Source organism: Cucurbita pepo, chromosome 10, assembly GCF_057944985.1.
Source record: "Cucurbita pepo subsp. pepo isolate OVF chromosome 10, ASM5794498v1, whole genome shotgun sequence".
Taxonomy (NCBI): Eukaryota; Viridiplantae; Streptophyta; class Magnoliopsida; order Cucurbitales; family Cucurbitaceae; genus Cucurbita; species Cucurbita pepo.
The window spans coordinates 489,143-503,382 of record NC_141807.1 but is presented as its reverse complement, the minus strand read 5'-3'; the positions used below and the strand labels follow the sequence as shown (position 1 = coordinate 503,382).

The window sequence follows — 14,240 nt, the reverse complement described above, 5'->3', positions numbered from 1 at the left end:
GAGTTCAATAATCGAATAGTGTTTGTATGATTTCCATTATTCAAGGGTAACCACAGCCTGCTTGATATATAATCTGAACTTGTTTATGGTAGCTATTATAACTCGACATGAATCTCAGAGAACCAAGATCAGCCTTGTTGCCTCTTTCTTCTAAAGGGACCAAAAAGGTTGCTATATTGGCTCTGTTTCCTGTACTGCAACATTCATTAATTTCTCTCCAGTTGAAGAGAACTAAATAAAGAACAAATTATATTTCACCTTCAAAATTTACATACATACAGATACAGATAGTACACCAAGAGGCGATTGTCCACGATATTCTCATCTCATATTCTTTAATCATCCAAAAGAACGTGTACGAATCTTGCAAGCAAAACGACTTTAATCCATCGAGCCAAACATGGGCATTTCAGCTACGGATTTTGTCGTAGTTATAACTTGCAGTAAACCAAGTTTCGAAGGTTCCCTTGTTGTGCATTTGTCAAAAGAATGCATCTTGGGAAATGAAGGCTGTCCATGCTTCCTATGATTGTGACAAAAAATAAGTTCGACTGCATAATTAACCCATCGCAAACTTTTGTTGCAATGTTTTGAAGAAAAACATAACGACCTAGCTTCTTTATTATTATTACTTCTTGCAAAACTAATTTAGTTTGAAACTTGATTCATGCTGGTTTCCTAAATTGATATAGGTGGTTCAGTGATTACGGAGAAAGAGTTACCTGGAGGACAGTGAAAGCCTTTTCAGCGACATATTTTTGCATGTTTGTTGCTCCTCTCTGCTGCAGCTTGTCTGGATGGAGGCATAGTCTTGCCTTCTGATAAGCTTTCTTCACCTGTGAACCCTCCATAAGGCTTGTAAGTGGAGTTACATGCCAGCCACTCCTGGGCCATAGAATCTGAATCATTTGTAAGAAAAAGTATACTGTCAACTTGCCAACTTTATGTCGTTGCAGGGCTCAAGAATATTGGGGGGGTGGGGGGCATGATTTCACTTGAATATTTCTTACATGATGGAGTGTTGAAAGTAGCAGCCGGATGTTGGTTTCCTTGCCGGATGACCATAACTTTATATCTTCATCTATATCTTCCATTTCCATCTGAAATTTTCACAGCATAATTACTTATCAAAATCTTCTCCCTTAGCAAAGGGACTGTGCAAAGAAACTGTAAGCAGTAATGCAAACCAAGGGATGTAGATAATTTGAAATCATAAAAGGAACAGAACAACTTCTAGTTAAAGTTCAACCCATAAAGAAAACTGATTCTGGCTTCTTTCGTCTTGGAATTGAATTATTTCAAGGCTATGAACCTTTTCATACCCTAAGCACAAATTCATTTTAGTTTCATTTATATCAGGAGCTTACATCTTTTTCAGACTCTGCCTTTTCCTCTTCAGCTGACCAAATTCTCTCTTCTACCTTTAAAGAAGATATAATATACAGGAAATGTCAAAAAGTTGAAATAGTAACCTTATTAGCAAATGAAACAAAAATTGCCCTTCATTTTGTAGGGTAGGGATTCACTCATTGAAAATACAAAAATAGTGAAAACCGGAAGTCATTTAAATTGGTACAATGATTGTTGGAGAATCTAGTCTAGAAAGAATTGTTAATCTTTGAGATTTACGGAAAGGAAATCCAGCACCCAAACCTCTCTCTAGATGATCTCGACAAATGATTTCCTATTGGCATTAGAACGGTAAAATTTTGAGAAAACAATGGCTTACCTCTGAAGATCGTGTTATATCATGAACCCCCAACTGTTCACCAGAAAATTCACATGAAGCAGATCGTCCTGCAAGATATTACCGAAGAAAAAATTAAGCGATGATCTCCGATAAAGAACGATTGTTAGTCAAACAAAGAAATGGCTAACGTACCTTCTGTTTCAACAAATTGTTCACTATCATTCAGTCTTGTGCTCAAATCGGTCTCAGAAGTCTGTGTATTAAACTTTTCTTTTGCCCAAGCAATCACTTCGTCAAGTGCAACTGCTTCGTTTGTCCCCTCTCTATTATCAGAACCAATCTCAATGACATAAGAGCTCATTACTTCGTCCTCTTCTTCTGATAACACATTTACTTGAACATCAGGTTTGGCTTCTGACTCCTGGCACAATGAAGACATTAAAGATGACGGGGAATTAGGTTCTAAATCATCCATTGATACTTTCATGCTCCTGTATGAAGTTGGTTCAAGGCTAATAGTTTCTGGAGATGACATCGGCTGAGGGAACCCACAATAGGAGCTCCTGAAAGGTTCCTTGACCTCATTATCAACGTACTGGTTTTCCATGGAGGCAGAACGGTTGAATGAAAAGAACGACATCCCTTGTTTCTTTTGATGCTCCTCAGGCTTCATCTTTGATGAGCTCCATTTTGTTGGGATATGGATAGGCCTGATGCAACCAAAAACAATGATAGCTAGAAATCAATAGTAGCTTGATTTTATGAAACTCATAACAAAAACATTCAGATAATGTTGCAAAGCTAATAAACTAAAGACTGAAATTGGTTCGAAATTTCAACTTAAGATAGAGATCACAACAAAAGGGTAATAATAAAACAAAAACACCATCTTCCCAAGGTTGATTTTGTTGTTCGTCTCGTTGCTTGTATGTATAAATATTTTGCAGAGAAGTGGAACATCAATATCTAACCCAGATAACAAAAATCTCCCACTACATGCTGAAAATTGGCCTGAGTTTCAGCAGGATAAAGAACCGATCATATATTCTGAACCACAATCAAATGTAAATAATATGCACCTTTTCAGAAATCAAGTGTAAATCTCCAGCCTCCAGACAAAATAGCAATCAGTTTCGGAGGAGCTTTGAAACACAAGAAGACGACGAACCCTTAAACTTATATTTGTCCACTACCCCATAAACCCGCTAAAACCAAACCAATACTGATAGGGGTAAAATCGTCAAATTAATTGAAGTTAGGTAGGAAAACCGATACCGAGTCGCTAGACGCTGCATACCTGAGCTTCGCAGCGAAGGAGGATAACACGACGTCGTCACCGATTACATGCCGGAAAGGGCTCGCCTCCTCGGAGCTCAACACCGACGACGAGTTTGATTTTGACTTCCCCTTCGAGTTCTGCCTCGACCTGTCTCTCGATCGCCGCTCTTGATCGGATCCAAATATATCATTGTAAAACCCCTCGCCTCCCGCCGGAATCCTGAAAACCGGCAAGTTCCGACCGGCATTCTTTGCCGAAGTGAAACATTCCGGAGGTCGGAACATTTCTTCGTAGAAGAAGTCGAACTGCTTGTTTCTAACTTCCCCGGAGAATTGCCGCGATAGGACACTCCGCGGCGGACCGCCAAAGACGTCGGAGAAGTCTTCGTGATTCTTAGGTCCGGCACCTTTGGAGAAGGACCGAATCGACGGTCCCTCAGCCGATCGCCGCCGAGGGAGGTCCGGCACCCCCATCCTCATTCTCCAAGACTCGTCCATTTCACCGTCGATAAGGAGGCTTAGTTGCCGGGATACACTGTGCCAACAAAGTGTGCGAAGTTTATATACTGAGGAGAGATGGGAAAAAGAAAAAAAAAAAAATAAACAAATTTAAAAAAAAAAAAAAAAGCTTTTCAAAAAGTGATCATTTCCACCTCTTTATACAACATTCAGTTCTTATAATTAGTTAATTTAAGGAATTATATTCTTTTTTTTTTTTATTAAACAAATAAATAAATATAAAATTATATTGGTTCAATAAATAACTATATTATAATGTCAATTCATTTATTCATTTCATTTATCATGCCAATAAATTATAGTTCCAAAACTTTTATGTCCGCATTTAATAGGTTTCTAAAATTTAAAAAATATTTATTATATTTATAAACATTAATTTTATATATAAAATTTAAAAAGTATTTATTATATTTATCAAATTCAATTTTAAAAAATATCTAATAAATCTATATTTTTTCAAACTTTTTTTTTTTAGGAAGATAAAAAATGAGTCAATTAAAAAAAATTAAAATTATACAAAAATATATTTAACTATTGAGGAAACATATTCTATCATGTTTCCTATCTCAATCCTCATTTAATTTACAAATATCTTTATGTTTGTGGGGCAATACATTAATACAACACATAAAAATGCAACCTTTAACCTTATCCATTTCATACCCATCTCTCCTACTCGTTAAATCACTCGTGTTTATTTTATATTCTGTTGTAAAATTTTGAATAATATTTCTATTTATAAAATTTTGTTTTTTTTTTAAATTCAGAGTGGCTGCTTCCATTTCTGACTTCCCCTCAGGTTTTACATCCTTATAAACAATGTATATTGATATCATTTGTAGCAGCCCAAGCCATTGCCAGTAGTTATTGTCCTTTTTAAATTTTTCCTTTCAGATTTTCCCTCAAGTTTTTTAAATGTTTCGTTCCCCTCTCCTACTGAACTGGGATCTTACAATTTGTTACTTTTTTTTTTTTCCCTGTTCATAGTACTTTTTGTTGATTTTGAAATGATTTCAGCTGTTTACAGTCATTTTGGTCATTAAGGATGATGCCAAAATGACAATGACAATAACCCTAACGGATAATAAACGACAATGACAACAACAATAACAATTACGACAACGACACTACAATATCAAGAAATGAAGGTGTTGATGATGTCTCACTTGACTATGCCAAATGATAATACCTTCTACCTCCCCTAATTTGCCGCTTATCGAGTTTGAACAAGAACCACGTTAAAAAAAATACGAAAATCGTTGATTTAAATAAGATATTTTAAATAAATTTATTAAATTAAAAGCCCATTTATTCTCTCCTTTCAATATTGTGAGGTTGATAAAGTTCCAAGAGAGGAAGAAATTGGGCCACAAGAATGGAAGAACGGTGCAAATGAAGAAGGAAACAAATGAAAGAAACAAAACAACACTACAAAAAGTGGGCAGCCAAGTGCTTGTAGACAACCTAACACGTTGAACCGAAGATTCGAATCTCTGACTTTTTGGTCAAGTTTCATATTGATATTATGATCATGTTGGGTACATAGTCGATCAAAAAACATTTTGTAAGTTTTTTTTTTTAACTTTATTTTATTATGTATCTGATAGTCACACCAACATAAACATAGTTTAACGGTTAAGACGATGCTTTCTTTTATATATATATATATATGAAAATAACGATGATGTGTAGAACAAATTCTGATCGAAAGTCTTTTTTTCCTATGTCAGAGTATATATTCAACATATCACATTATAAATTCTTTATTTTATAATTCAAAATCATTCCACGTGGATGGGAATGAGTTATCATTAAGATGGCTTTATTTTGAACCACAAGATTATTATATCTCTCGTATTAATATATATAACAATAAATGTCACATTCAAATGCATTAATGAAGTGTCAATTATTTATTTATTGAGTTAAATAAATTTTTGTTCTAATTATTATTATTATTTTTTTTATAAATATTAATACCATTTTTATGAATTTGAGATCTTGACATCAACATCAACATTTTTTCAATTTTCTTATATGAAGAAGAAGAAAGACGATAGGATTTTATGAAAACGTGACACCATGTGCGATTGTTTATTTACTACACTTATACTTTAACTAAGATAAACACAAATCATTTTCTCTCATATACTCCCATTTTTTTAATCGACAATATTATCATTTCATAATTCGATCATCATTTCATAATTCGATCTTAAGGAGGATGCACATACTATCTCGCATATGTGGGGTAAGAATTCAAGCATCTTACTCATTTTTATTCGAGAATATATCTTAACTAGTTTAATTATACTTAATTTGGTAGATATTATAGATGAAAAAATCCCTAATTTGTCACTACAAATTCTTTCGACACTTTTATTGTAACGAGTATAAATATTAGATACCATTCATCCATCCATTCAATTTATGCATGATTACGAGGTTTGAAAACTATCAAAGAAATTGTAAATGTAACCTATCATTACCGATGGTTTGTTTATAACAATGAAATCACTCCTTATCTTCATCCCATCAATTTTGTCTATTATATTTCTAATCCAAGGAGATAATATCACAAATACTTTTATCCTTCTTAAACATGCTGACTGATCCTAATATTAAAAATGAAGAACCAAATTGTTCTCGTATAAAAATGTCTTTGATGCGACTCTCCCGACAATAACCATGTTTTTAACATTTTCATATTTATAGTAAACTTAAGAACTTTGTTTCCAAACCGAGAGTTGTTCATTTAAGTAATATGGATCACATCAGTAGAAATATGGATTGATAGTGATCAAAATGATTGCAGCTATTAAGGAAGGGGATTGGTTGGAATAGAGAATTGGGTGGAAGTGAGAAGATGTTAAAAGTGGGAGGCGAGACCAAGAGTGCATCATGATACCTTCATAGCAGACATTGCGTGCTTTTATACATTCATTTGCCTCAAAACTCTCCCTTTCTTTACAAACTTTACAACAAATCATATAATCATTCCTCTTTCAATCTATGCATTACTGATACCTACAAAATAAATAATATCGCGAAGATTTTAAATCACAAAAATATCTTTCAACACTATTTCATGAATTCTCTAGCATCATTGTTCATTCGTATTGTTCATAACCCACTTTAACACGTTCTTTTTTCTTTTTTTAAAACGTCATGTTAGCTATGTCGGTATATTTTTCATATTTTCCATCCGTTACAAATGCTCCTATACTACCAGAACACCTCATAAAGTTACACGTTATCCTTACTTTAACCTTTCTCGGTTACAAGGACTGCAAAAACTTAGAGACAAAATTTGAGAAATAGCAAGGCTAAGTTGTCACTGTCAAAAGAGATTCTCTATATTTAAAAATGGAGGATAGTTTTTAAACATTATTTCTAAAAGAAGCATCTAGGTATTATTACAAGTACCATATGGAGTTTAGAAAAGGCCTGACCTTTGGATTTTGTGGCTCTCATGTTCACAGCTTGAGAAAAGGTTTTGCTGTTGAAAAAGTTAACGTTGGGACATATGATATATGTATGTGTGTGGCTGCGTTGCAAACAAGAAAAGAGGAGCACATGGTTAATAAAAAGATAGAGATAATGCAATAAACAAAGTACTACTTTAGCTCAACTAGCGACTAAACAGGGTCTCGATCTCTGTGATGGGTCTAGAAAATGCAGTGGGAATAGGGAACATCTGTTAATAAAATACTTACCAATCCAAATGGTAATCATGTAGCAAAAGATAACAAATCTTTATGGGCTATTTGGATGATCCTCATTCTTCTGAAGGGAGCAAATAGAATCAACTGCTTTTAACAAAATCTCTCCTTTTATTTTTTCTCATTTTCCTTCCATAATCAGATTTTGGGGTGTAAAAATGGCCAAGTTTTCAGTCTACAGCCAACAGCATGTGGGAGAAACACAAGGTGTTTTAAGCCAAATCAAGCGTATAACATTGAAACATATCTTGCTTTCTGTATGATAAAAACTAGAAAAGAGGAGAGAAAAAAGGGAATGCTTAAGTTTAGAGAGAGAGGGATAAAAAAAACAGTAGATTCAAGCTCCTGATTAGCTAGGAATTACTAGGACTGAAGAGAATGACTTGATTAGACTTTGATTGGAGAAAAAGAAGGGGAAAAACACGGAAGACTTTTATTTTTGACAGTTGGACTTGACTTGATTCATTTATCTTCTTCTTCTTCTTTTTTTTTTTTTTTTTTTTTTTTTTGACATTGGATTTGACTATAATTTTGATACCTTGAATGCCAGAACTTGCCCTTCCAGTCCAGTTGTTGCAGCACTTCAATTCCTCATAATACAAGAAAAATAGAGACACCTGGCCTACCAATTTGCAAATATTTGTCACAAGGCTCAGCTTTTTCAAAAGGGAATAGAATATGTAGCAGAAATAACAAAACAGAGTCAATAAAGTCATTGTCAGTTGTGCCTCAACCAATAGACAATCCCAAACCTAGTAATTATAGACTATCATTCATAGACTTGCAATTTATCTTCCACAAGAGGAACGTGGACTTTTGGAACCTCTGCCAAAGAAATCACTCTAGACTTCCAATCTTATCTACTGCCATATTGATAATGCATTCAAGGAAACCATAAAAAGAATTCTGTTGATCTCAGCTCAGTTCGAAGGCAACCGAATTCATATCAATTTTATATTCAGACATCCGAATGAAAGGAAGTGAGAGGATATTGTTCATTTCATGAGAATGAGAATCTGCCATAAGGAAAGAAAAAAAAGTACAGTACACTCTAAAGATGTTTCAGGATTGTAAAGATTTGGCTGATATGATTGCAAAGGGTGTTTCAGAAACATTGTAGAGAATAAGCAATAATGACAGCCATACCATTATCTTTGATGACTCATGCTGCTCCCTATGCTTTTTGAAGTAAGAAGTCTGTCTTGTTTGCTGGAGAGTGGAATCACCAGGAGAGTAGGGCGTTATTTCTGTTACACCTGATATAAAGAAAAACGAGCTTAATTCAGTATCATATGCCTTTCAAGAGTAGACTCTAAGCATAATAAAATACATAAATAACAATCTTTTCTTTTAAAAAAAAAATGATGATGACGTGATGGTAGTCTAAGATCAAACTCTGGTCAACTTCTATGAAGACCAATCAAAAGGTATACTAATGCAAAGCTAAATTCCAGAACACAAATCAGCACAAGTTATCATTGGTACAAGTTGTGATATTCTCCATAATAGCCAATCTCTTTTTTCTTTTCCTCCTTTTCATTGAGGTATTCAAAGGCTAAGTGAAAAAAACTACACTTCCACATCAGGAGCTTACAGAATGAACTCCCATGGAAATTAATTACTAATAATAATAGTGTAATATTGAACATAATAAATCATCAAATCATATGCATTTGATTAGGGACATAACTTTCCAAGTTCTTCCCCGTCAATGTAAATTTTGACGGTTTCTCTCCAAGCAAAGAATCCAAGAAATTGATTCAATCACATAAACTCGAATGATCTTAGCTTTTCCTTGTCCCCTCAATAATTGCATCATATTATCCTTGGGCGAAAAGAATAAAACGTAAGCAAAGATTGAAGCATAGGAGGTGTATTCTAAATAACTTCTTCCTGAATAAGCACAAGAACAGTAAATGGTCTTGAGATACTTTGATTTTCCACCGAACAGATACCAACAAGGCAAGAGCCATATGCTGACAACGCTTTTGTAGCCAACAACCGTATTAAGCCCTCCATGGCATACCCACCAGGAAAATAAAAATTCACCTTGTAGAATTAGAAACTAAAAATCCGTTGCTGAAGAAGAAACTGACGGGACTTACTGACAATTCATATGCACTTACCGTTAACTTGTGAACATGATAGATGAGAATTTTATGACTGGGATAATGTTATTTTGTTTGCATAGAGGTATAACAATGACATGGGAGACAAGCGCAGAAAGGGTAACAACCAATATTCCTACATGCTCTTCTGGACTGAGATCATTTCCAGTTTCTCACCTGCAAAAGAAACCATTAGTAGGTCTTTCTGTTTTAACCAAGATGTCCACGATGAGTAAATGAACTGAAGCATTTTCTGTTGTAATGCAGTTTAGTGCCTTAACTAAAGGGTTTAAACCATTAAATTTGGTGATTAGAGGAAGAGACAGAAAGTATCTCCAGAGTTATATTCAATCACTTTTTTACAACTTTGTCCTCCATCTCCACACCTTTAAATATTTGTGAAGCACCTGGCTGCCTTTCTATGAACCAAAATAGCGGCCTAGTGGACATACTGTCTGATTACATTAGAAAAGGAAAACTCCTCACCCGTCACCAATGATCTCATGGCCCCCAACCAACATTAGGGATCTTTCAAAAGAGCACTCTAGTACCCAACCTAGCATTTAGAGAAGAAAAAAGTCATTAAAAAGAAGTCCCACAGCAGTTAATGTTTAAGCTTAAACCCGTACTTATAGCAGTCGACGTCACAACAACAGGTAGTTATAGCATTAATGATTTTCTTTTCCCTTTTACATTGGAATTATCACAAGCAATTGTATCAAAAGACAAACTTGATCCTATTGGACCAACCACTTTATTCAGGAGATGTGGGCAAGACGTGGGCAGTGGGTCACAAGGACCCAGAGAAGGGCCAAAAGAAAATGGAACAGCGAAGATCTTCTTTCCAGCCTGTTGCAGACGCAACAAAAGAGAAACAGCACAAGATTCAAACGGCAAAATTGTGGCAAAATTTATCGTAAAACAAAAGAAACAAATAATTTAACCGAGTACATTCTGACTCAAACCCTATCAAGAAATATCTGAGCAGGCTGCATTATTTATTATTCTGCCAACTTTATGCAAGTATGCCTGCTATTACACTGACTTGATATTGAAATCCTTAAAGCAGCAGGTATCTTCCTTACATTCTTTCTACCTTCATTCGTTGTTAAGTCATGCGTGTATTAGGATAAACTGGATCGGATATACTCTAAATAAATTCCAGAGGACTATTACCTAGCTCTGCAGTAATTAGGGCTTGGTAAAAACCCATAGGATATTAATGTCCTAAGGAATAGCTATAAAGATTTGAATAAACTAAAGAATATGCGTGGGCAACTAGCCTCTGGGAGCAACCACGGTGATTATAAAAGCTGACATCCTCACAAGATTACAAGAGAAATACATGATGCATCCAACTATTCTGAATATTCACCTGGGCTAACACAATGCAAAACTTATCAGAAAAAACCCACAACAAAGCAAATGAATCTGAACCCTGGAAGCAGATTTATGCAGCTCACAATATAGAAAGATTGTGTTCATGTGAAGTCAACCATAATAGAGTAATAGAAATCTCAGTCCTGAAAATGCTTTTGATTTTGAGATGAAACACAACCACGCTCAACAAACCTTAATATAAGCCTATCGGCCTCCTCCAAATTTCCTTCTATGAGAAGTCTCTTGCTAACCTTCTCACATAACTTTAAATCAGGAAGTAGGTTTCTATTGAACATTCGACAAGCAACTTTATATGCTGACATAGGAATTCCAGCACTTAAATAACTCTCCATAAGCACATGACAAGTTTTAGCATCAGTTCTTGAAGCTGTTCTCAAAACCTCACCTAAAAGGCTGTTGGCCTCCTCAAGGTATCCAAATTTACATAGTTTCTCAATTACTAAATTATATGCTGTTTGAAATCTGCTTTTTGCAAGCATCTTCGTCAATAACTTCAACAAATCTTCCACCCGGCCTTTTCGACAATACTGGTGGATGACAGATCTGTATGTAACAGGAGAAGGAACCAACCCTTGCCTCAGCATCTTCATTGTAAATTCTGTGGCTTCTTCTATACGGCCAGTCTTGCCCAGTGCATCAATTAAAGTTGTGTATGTCACGGTATCAGGGTGCTTGTTGCAAAGGTACATATCATCTAACAATGACAGTGCTGCTTCCAAATCATCTTTCTGACAGTATCCATGAATGACAGTGGTGAAATTGACTACATTAACAGCACAACCCTTGTTCATGCACTCCTTCAGTAACTGATTAGCTTCATGTGGTTTCCCATCCCGACAAAGAGATTGCACCAATAAGTTAATTTCAACTGGATTTGGAAAGAAACCTTTTCCAATCATCTCCCTGACTAAATCGCACGCTTCATTCAATTTCCCTTCCCGACGTAACCCATGAACTACAACACTATAAGTAATTGCATTAGGTGTCCACCACTCTTCCTCACTCATATTCATCATCTTTCTAGCTTCTAAGGATCTACCATTGCGGCAAAGACCATTTAGCAATGTTGTATATGTTACAGCATTAGGTTTGCAGTTATGCTTATACATCTGTTGCATCATCTTTTTTGCTTGATCAAGTTTCCCTATGCGACAAAACCCATCAAGGACAGAGGTGTATGTTACAACATCTGGAGCACAGCCGTTGGAGAACATTTCACCAACAAGCTCTTTTGCCTTATTAATCTTTCCTTCCCTGCAATATGCATGAACTATTGCACTATACTCAACCTTGTCAACCTTAAATCGCAATGCTTCTGCTTCTCTAAGAATCTCTAGAGCCTCATCACCGTGGCCATGCTTGGAAAGCATATGGATTAGAGAATTGTAAGTAACATGATCTGGTAATAAGTTACTGTCCGTCTGCATTTTCTTCATCAATTCTCTAATTTCATTCACCCTTTTGTCTCTACAGAGACATCCCATGACAGTATAGTAACTAACTTTATCTGGGGAACATCCCTTAGATGGCATTTGATCAATCATTTCCATGGCTTGGTCAACCTGATACGTGTTACAATAGCCCTTGATCAAACAATTATAAGTCACGACATTTGGAGCAATGCCAATAAGAACCATACGTTCTGCAAACCTCAATGCCTTCTTTAACTCATTGCCCACCACCAAAATATGGATTGCAGTATTACAAATAGACAGATTAGGTTCTACACCTGCCCTCTGCATCAAGGTCAAGACCTTCATTGCATCCCTCAATCTTCCTGCCCGACTATATGACACCATTACAAAACCAAAAGCTTCAGGCCAAAGCTGAATTCCTCTACGAGTCATAAGTCGAAGAACCCGTTTAGCACCTTGACATAATTTGGTCCTACTCAGTATCTCAAGCATCACTAAGTACACAGATGAATCATGTCTATACCGCCACAATCTATCTGCCCAATAGAAGAAGCGCAAAGAAAGTCTTTCATCTTCCAGAGAGAGCAAAACAGCACATACCTGCACGGGAGTTAGGCTTCTAACTAAATGCCTCAATTCCCCTTCAAACTTCCGATTCCAAGAGAAACTTAGCTGGATCAGTTTACAAGTATCGCTCACTGAGGGAGATCGAAATACATCCTCATCGATTTCAACTCTTTTGAAATCATTTCCTTGTCCATGATTTTTATTTGACAAATTAGGCCACAAAATATCAGCGGCATCATCAACATCCCCACCTTCATCTTCTTCGTCATTAGATTCTTCAGCATCTATATCATCACCGAACTGAAAGTGCCGATCCTTTTCATAATCCTCATTAGGATTTCCGAAGAAACTCGAATCTCCGGAATCCTCCAAATCAGTTTTCTGTAATTCGTCATTTGCATCATCCAACCCATTATTTCTACCATGAGTATCACTGCAGTAAGTTCTTGAACTACAGCCGAAACTCGAATCTCTCCAAGAGGAAGACGAGAAAAATGCGCCAACTTCACTACATGCGATAGGCTGTAAAGTAAAACGGTCGAAGCATTTATAGACAACTCCATTCACAACAAAAGCAAAATTGGCACCCCCTTTCTGAAACTTATTTAGATAATTCAGTTCATGGACTCTGATTTGCCTTCTTCCTATTCTATAGTAGTAATTGAAAATGAATAACATATCATTACAATGCAGGAAAATCAGTGAAGAAATTGATGAACTAGCGACTACCGAATTCGTCCTGCAGACGCTCTTTTCTGCCGCTTCGAAGATGGAAAATAGTCAGTCCTTTAGCCGCCCCGTCGACGTTCTTCGGCTTCGCGGCGAAACAGGGTTTCCCCGCCGCAATAGCAAGCAACTATTCCGTTCTAAATGGTTAGCACTAAGCAAGTTTGGGAAATTCCAAACAATGGACTTTTAAAAAAATAAAAAATATATATATCCATTTCTGAAATTTGTCATTTTTTTTTTAAATAAAGGTTTTATTTATTCTCTCCCCATCCATCTCATAAAACGTAAAATATTTTATCAATTAGATTTGGAGCACAAACTTGTTGGTCGGTGGTATCTGTTAATTCAATTAACACCAGTACAGAGTACGACAAGACAATCTCCCGCGCGCTCGAGACAAGATTGGTAAGCATACATACCTAGCTTAGCCAATGAAGACGATGATCCTGAAATAAATGGAGATGATGTTCAATGTAGATAGAGATGATGAAACAGCGTGTCAGAATTTAGTGCAACTTATTTTAGTTTGAATTAGTTATGGAATATATGATATTCGTAAAGAATATATTAGTTAGGAAATATATCTTAAATATTCGTAATCAGTTGAATTTGAATAGTAGTAGATTTAGTATGTTTATATTTTACTGGTAGATATTATTTAGTATCTTGTATCCTATTTAAAAGTTGTGAATATCAATGAAGATTGAACATGATCCCAATTCTTTTTCTAATTCTTAAATCTGTATTTTTTGGTTGAGTAATATATTTTCATATCTATGCACACTTTTGAGTGGTAGATATTGCGTCACAG

At 35.6% G+C, this 14,240-nt stretch overlaps 2 protein-coding genes and 1 long non-coding RNA gene across 20 annotated transcripts; 1 reads left to right on the top strand and 2 right to left on the bottom strand.

Moving 5' to 3' along the window:
* Positions 1-206: 206 nt before the first annotated feature.
* Positions 207-3,573, bottom strand: LOC111803227 (uncharacterized). Of its 2 annotated transcripts, XM_023687545.2 has the most exons (7): positions 2,988-3,572; positions 1,883-2,400; positions 1,730-1,797; positions 1,368-1,421; positions 1,011-1,100; positions 723-899; positions 233-523 (listed from the first exon to the last, which is right to left on the bottom strand). In XM_023687545.2, the coding sequence occupies exons 1-7, from the start codon at positions 3,464-3,466 to the stop codon at positions 482-484; spliced, it is 1,428 nt and encodes a 475-aa protein (XP_023543313.2). In that variant the 5' UTR covers positions 3,467-3,572; the 3' UTR covers positions 233-481. The 2 variants fall into 2 exon arrangements, with proteins under 2 accessions (XP_023543314.1, XP_023543313.2); XM_023687546.2 differs by lacking the exon at positions 1,368-1,421 and having other exon boundaries at positions 207-523; positions 2,988-3,573.
* Positions 3,574-6,176: 2,603 nt separating this feature from the next.
* LOC111803223 (uncharacterized) lies at positions 6,177-13,613 on the bottom strand. 17 transcript variants are annotated; one of them, XM_087127550.1, is made up of 7 exons: positions 10,068-13,613; positions 9,704-9,873; positions 9,446-9,494; positions 8,356-8,465; positions 7,748-7,831; positions 6,940-7,034; positions 6,177-6,514 (listed from the first exon to the last, which is right to left on the bottom strand). In XM_087127550.1, the coding sequence occupies exon 1, from the start codon at positions 13,376-13,378 to the stop codon at positions 10,835-10,837; it is 2,544 nt and encodes an 847-aa protein (XP_086983676.1). In that variant the 5' UTR covers positions 13,379-13,613; the 3' UTR covers positions 6,177-6,514; positions 6,940-7,034; positions 7,748-7,831; positions 8,356-8,465; positions 9,446-9,494; positions 9,704-9,873; positions 10,068-10,834. The 17 variants fall into 17 exon arrangements, with proteins under 17 accessions (XP_086983676.1, XP_086983678.1, XP_086983669.1 ...); XM_087127552.1 differs by having other exon boundaries at positions 9,804-9,873; XM_087127543.1 differs by having other exon boundaries at positions 8,356-9,034; positions 9,336-9,873.
* LOC147790437 (uncharacterized) lies at positions 13,439-14,148 on the top strand. The gene is made up of 2 exons (XR_015422643.1): positions 13,439-13,573; positions 13,735-14,148. It is a non-coding gene; the product is annotated as an uncharacterized LOC147790437 (long non-coding RNA).
* Positions 14,149-14,240: the final 92 nt, after the last annotated feature.